General features: G+C 35.5%; 1 protein-coding gene across 1 annotated transcript in view; it reads left to right on the forward strand.

Annotated features, from left to right (window-relative positions):
* Positions 1–264: 264 nt before the first annotated feature.
* Positions 265–6,080, forward strand: part of LOC107300811 (zinc metalloproteinase/disintegrin-like HR1a) — a 9,636-nt gene continuing 3,820 nt past the window's right edge. The window contains exons 1-6 of the mRNA XM_015830101.1: positions 265–427; positions 1,235–1,332; positions 2,041–2,111; positions 3,654–3,732; positions 4,987–5,063; positions 5,712–5,907. Coding sequence (XP_015685587.1) covers positions 265–427; positions 1,235–1,332; positions 2,041–2,111; positions 3,654–3,732; positions 4,987–5,063; positions 5,712–5,907 — 684 coding nt within the window. The remainder of the gene's footprint in view (positions 428–1,234; positions 1,333–2,040; positions 2,112–3,653; positions 3,733–4,986; positions 5,064–5,711; positions 5,908–6,080) is intronic.

Here is a 6,080-nt window from a genome sequence, read left to right on the forward strand (position 1 = left end):
AACCAACTATTGGCATTTAAGACCCCATGCACCAGAGGCCCCAAATTCAGTTGTATTAACAGGTGAGCCAGGGAAAAGTCTGCTGTGGCCAATTAATAGCCTCCTTTGGGCTTTTCCTTTGGGGGTGCCCTGAACGAACCCTTTCAGCTGTCATTTTTGGAGTGACATGCGCTAAGCCAGCTGGAAAACTGCCCTCCAGTAGTATTGTTACAACTTAGAATTGTGCAAATCCTTTAGCAAACACCTTCTCATATAAGAGCATGAATGAAGCTGAAGGACTCATTCCTTGCTTCTCATAGTCAACAGAGGAAGAGCTCAGGTTGGCTTGAAAGCAGGAAGAGATTGCCTGTCTTCCAGCCAAATCCAGCCTCCAAAATGATCCAGGTTCTCTTGGTAACCATATGCTTAGCAGTTTTTCCTTATCAAGGTAAGATGTTATCTTTGGTTCCCTTGTTCAGATTCTTACTGCTAAAAGACTATTGCACTCAACAGATTGCTATGTTGATGGGTTTTGTTTTGGGTTTTATTTTTGACAATTAACCAAAATTTGCTCCACTTCAGTTTCTACAGATTTAGCAAAAGAATGCTCTCAAGGATCACATTTGTTCTATAGCTAAATAAATGGTTTGTTGGTATTTTCTTAAATTTTATCAAGCCACAAGAAGATCTTAAGTAAAATATAGAGCTACAGAGAGACAAATTAATGGAGGAGAGTGAGGTTGTTCAGCTGAGTAGCAGCTATGAGGAATCACCTCAATCCCTTTTTCTATTATGAGAGAAGAATTTAGAAATTTTAGATCAGACTCAGCATGAAACTGAGATAAGAAAAGTAGGTATACATTTGCTGAAGCATGCATACATTATAATACCGGTTTATCATTTATCTTCTACTTGAACAGAAAGGTTAATTTCAGTATAAGATGTGGCTTGGTGCTATTTTTATAGTTGCCTCCAGATTGGTTGAGATATATTTATTTACTTTTCTGATTATTCAAGCTCCAAAATGTTTCTTTTGCACCTGCCCAAAGCAATGTCTCCACTTAGACTTCCAGCTCCCAAACATGATTCAGCAAATCGCATTCCCAGAGAAAATCTGGATTTCTGTGCTGTGTCCCACTAGAAAAAGATTCCATTCTTCACTGAGAACTGAATAACAAATTGTGTTGTGGATGTGAAAATGGTAGAATAACATCCCAAAGTAAACCAAACCTTTCTTTTCTTTTTCCTTACGAAGGGAGCTCTATAATCCTGGGATCTGGGAACGTTAATGATTATGAAGTAGTGTATCCACAAAAAGTCACTTCATTGCCCAAAGGAGAAGTTCAGCCAAAGGTAAGAGAAAGATCTTTGTTTCATCAACAACTTATTTCTTGTCAGCCCATAGTAATTGCAATTTACAAATAGAATTTCCTAATATGTATAGGTTAATATAAGTAATAAAATTTTGGGAGACACCCAGCCGTACAGTGAGGAGGGATCAAGTAGAGAATTAGCCTTGAATCATTTCATAGCTGCAACAGATCCAGGACTGACATCCTTCCCCCCCCCCCCAAGAAATTCCATTAAAGTTTATCTATCTGTTCTGAAGAGAAGGGAAGCAGTCTAGGGAGATTCCTGTATTATAGGCAGAATACAGTAAAGTATTTAATGTAAACTCTGCATGTCTACATGCATCACTTAGAAATGTAAAATATGTGTTTCTAGGGGAAGATAGTTTGGTGGTTACAACTCAAGATTAGTTCTAAGAACCAGATTAATGTCTATCACTGGATGACTTTTGAGTCAGTCTCTCTGTCCCAGCATAACCTCATTCACCAAGATGTTCAATTAGAGAATGAAATTTTGAACTTATGCAGGAAAGTTAATTTAAGATCTTACAGTTTACATTACTGGATGAAATACTCTAAATCTAATGAATAATTTGGCTATGGCAAATTATTCATTAGATTTAAATTGATACAGGTGTAGAGTTGTTAACAGGGTACACATTTTATTTGCCTATTTTTTTAAGAAATAAAGCCTGAACTCTTTGCATTTCAGTATGAAGACACCATGCAATATGAATTTAAAGTGAATGGAGAGCCAGTGGTCCTTCACCTGGAAAAAAATAAGTATGTTAACTCAGACTATTTTTCTTAACTTCATTTAGACAATATGGAAAATGTATACTCCTGGACACAATCTAAGAGAAATAATAATTGCATTCCTTTGTTTGGAAATTAAAACTAAAATAAATGTTACTGTGTAGGAAAAGTGGATATAGATATTGAGTATGTTAATTATATCTTACCTCAGAACTGAGTTTTTTTATTCCTGCTCTCCTGTGGTACACTGCTGGACCATAACAATTTTAGACAAAATTGAACTATTCAAGGCTCATAACCTTCTATCACTTGAATTAACTAGGTTAGTTATGAAATATTGCAAAGATTTAAAAATGATTGCTTATGCTGGTTCACAAATACTCCATCAATATGAATAATGTTTCCTATGAGACCTACATAGCTGCTCAACTTACATCAGAATTTATATGTTAAAGTAGGAAAGGCAGGAAATGTCATCTCCTATTAAGGACCGAAAGGAGACATGACCTAAACAAGCCCAGATTTCCCAATATTTTTTTTAAAGAATGCCATGTGAGTCTTCTCAATGGTGTTCCATTTGACATGTAAATCAAGATATGAAAATATAATATTTTTATAATATTATATTATAATAACATTTTAATATTATTATATTTTATGATATAAAATATTATGCAAATATAAGCCACAGAAATGGAATGAAACTACTTTTCAGAAGAAAAGAAAAACATAGTTGGAAGGGACCTTGGAGGTCTTCTAGTCCACCCCTCTGATCAAGCAGGAGACTATACCATTCCATAGCTGTCCAATCATTCCTTGAAAACCTCCAGTGAGGTATAAGCTACAAAGAAATTGCCCTGTCTGTGGTTATCTGTGTGTCAATTTATCCTATTCCACTGGAGACATTTCATGCTGAATTCTAATGTGCGCTTTAGAAGTTCTAGTGTCCCCTTTTGTTTTGTTTAAATAGGAAGGCTGCACGGAATTTCAAGTTAGCATCTGGATGGTCTTGTTTTGGCATGGAAACAAAGCAGGACTAGAGAGGGAAGACTAGCAAGGAATATCTAGATTGGCAAAATAGAAGGCAATGCCAAGTGAATAGAATGGAAAGTGACTCCATACATTGGTTTAAAGCTTCAAGAGAGATGCTTCTGTATGAAGGTTCAAGGCATCCATTTCCTTGAGGTTGTTTCATTTTACTCTTTAGTAAATAGAGCTATACTGCTCTCCTTTATAGACCAAGCAGATTCATCAGATTGTTGCATAGACCAGAAGAATAAAAAGAAGACGCAATAGAAAATGTCTTCTCCTGGTCAATCATTCTCCTCTGAGCCTTGATGAAGAGAATTGCACAGCTTCCTTGGTGTAAATCTCTATCCTCANCTCTATCCTCAGGTGAATCTAGTATGCACAGCCCTCCTCTTAAATAGCCATGGGATTGAAATACCTGCTCCATTCTTTTGATACCAAACAAGATGCTTACATTTCCACTATACAGTAGTTGTAAACTTATTATAAAATTATCTCAGTCCTACTTAATTCCTGACATAGATATTCTCTTCTTTGCAGAGGACTTTTTTCAAAAGATTACAGTGAGACTCATTATTCCCCTGATGGCAGAGAAATTACAACATACCCCTCGGTTGAGGTAGGGTCTTATTTTTAAGAGTTTTACTTTTTTATTATTATTATTATTATTATTATTATTATTATTATTATTATTATTATTATTATTATTATTAGTAGTAGTAGTAGTAGTAGTAGTAGTAGTAGTAGTAGTAGTAGTAAATTGAAGCAAATGTTTGTGCACAATATTACAAATATACAAGATCGAGACCAGGCTACTCAAAAAAGAAGGGCTATATATCTATGAAATATCTTATATTGATATGTTGTTATAAGGATTTATGGATTGTTAAACCCAGTTTGTTTTACTCATTGAATTATTATGGCAGTATTTCAATCATCCAGTTCTTTCCTACTGGTTAAAAGCCATCATTTTGGGAGTGAGTTTCACAAATAGATTTATTATGAGAACATCAGGTTTATAAGATCTATATTTTCATTTTTAAACCACACTACAGGAATACATGCAAAGTCTTTTATTTGTAATACCAAATGTGAGAACAATTCACTTTGCTCCTATACAGAAATCCATATAATATCTTTCACATTAAAAGAGTACAGAACATGGCCCTACATGCTGCCAAAAAAAAAAAAAAAAAGACAGCACTAATATGCTTTATGAAGTCTTTGGCTCCTTGCCTCCAAATTGATCTAAACATGCATCCACTGTCTCCAAAATTATCTACTTCTGGCTTAGCATCTTCAAAGGTCATAAAAATTGCTCCCACCTAGTGTGTAACAAACATCTCTTGATTTTACTGTCTACATGGATCCTGCTTCCAAATAATGCTAAGAATTATACCTCCCTGTATATTCTGAAACTTTCCTTGTGTGAGCTCAAGGAAATAATGATTATTTGGTATTATTAGTAAATGTGGAATTTTTCATACATTATGGTAAGATTTCAGAACGTAGGACAACCATCAAGTCTGAAAGTTTCTTCAGCAAATCCTGTGGTTCAGCACTAGAGTTGACCTCCAAGAGAAAATTTTATATTTGTATGTTGGTTGTCTGCCCAAAAGTTCTTAGTTTTGTGTCATCAGTGGGACTCCCCCTGCAGTGTGACTTGATTTATGGAGACTTACGTTTATCCTATGCTCATTTTGCAACAAATAAATATTAAGTAGGTCTTCTGTCCCCCTGAATCAAAATATGCTGAATAACTGCTGTCTTAATATTTCATTGATGTTGTGGAATACATTGGAACTGTACTTCTGCTCATCAAATCACACTGCAGACCAGCTTTAACCAGTGTAGTCCTCTTGTCTCCCTATAGGATCACTGCTATTATCATGGACGCATCCAGAATGATGCTGACTCAACTGCAAGCATCAGTGCATGCAATGGTTTGAAGTAAGATAGTCTCTAATCTTTTATTTATTTTATTAAGAATAATATACTGCTCTTGGGGTTGTCACAGTTAAAATGAAGGACATCAGTTTTTCATGCAAATGAGTAGGGTGTGATCCAAGACTTCTGCAGAATTAAGAAAGACTTTGGCTGAATACCAAGAAGAGCTGCTGCCAGTGAGTAGACACACTAGTGAGCTAAATCTGATCTGTCTAAAGGAGCTTCCAAGCCCCTGTCTCCTTTACATACAGGAGGTGATGTTACAGGTAGAGAAGATAAATAGGTTTCAGATTGCATACATTGCTAGAAAGGTATTCCAAGCAAAAGTATCTCCAAACGAATACTGTACAAATATTTCATGGTTGTATTGAGTGTGTGCAATCTCTTATATCTTTCTGATCATACCTGTATCTTTGAGAAGTATGAGAAAGGGATATGATTGCTGAGGAAAAAAAATTAAAAATTCAGTGAGTGTTAAGAAGGGATTCAAAAACACAGAGTATGTTGACTTGTTTAGTTAAAAATGGGTCTCAGAACTGAGTTTTATAACCCAACTAGGTAACATCATCAGTGCAGGTGATCTCTGAACTAATCATATTCTCTTGTATTGCTTCTCCATCTCTGATCACCCTTTTCCACATTGTTTTACAGAGGACATTTCAAGCTTCAAAGGGAGACATACTTTATTGAACCTTTGAAGTTTTCTGACAGTGAAGCCCATGCAGTCTACAAATATGAAAATGTAGAAAAAGAGGATGAGGCCCCCAAAATGTGTGGGGTAACCCAAACTAATTGGGAATCAGATGAGCCCATCAAAAAGGCCTCTAAGTTAGTTGTTACTGCTGAAGTAAGTCTCATAGTAAACATGGTTTGAGAACCGGGATTCATTCACTTGTTTCTAAAATGTAAAGTAAGAGAGAAATTCTTTGGGGAGGGGTGATTAGATAGAATTCAAAAAGGAGGAGCCCCCATTTCTATTTTTTTATTCTAGCCATGGTATAAAAGAAATAATGGAAACTT

This window comes from Protobothrops mucrosquamatus, unplaced genomic scaffold (assembly GCF_001527695.2).
Source record: "Protobothrops mucrosquamatus isolate PMUCROS unplaced genomic scaffold, P.Mucros_1.0 scaffold8554, whole genome shotgun sequence".
Taxonomy (NCBI): domain Eukaryota; kingdom Metazoa; phylum Chordata; class Lepidosauria; order Squamata; family Viperidae; genus Protobothrops; species Protobothrops mucrosquamatus.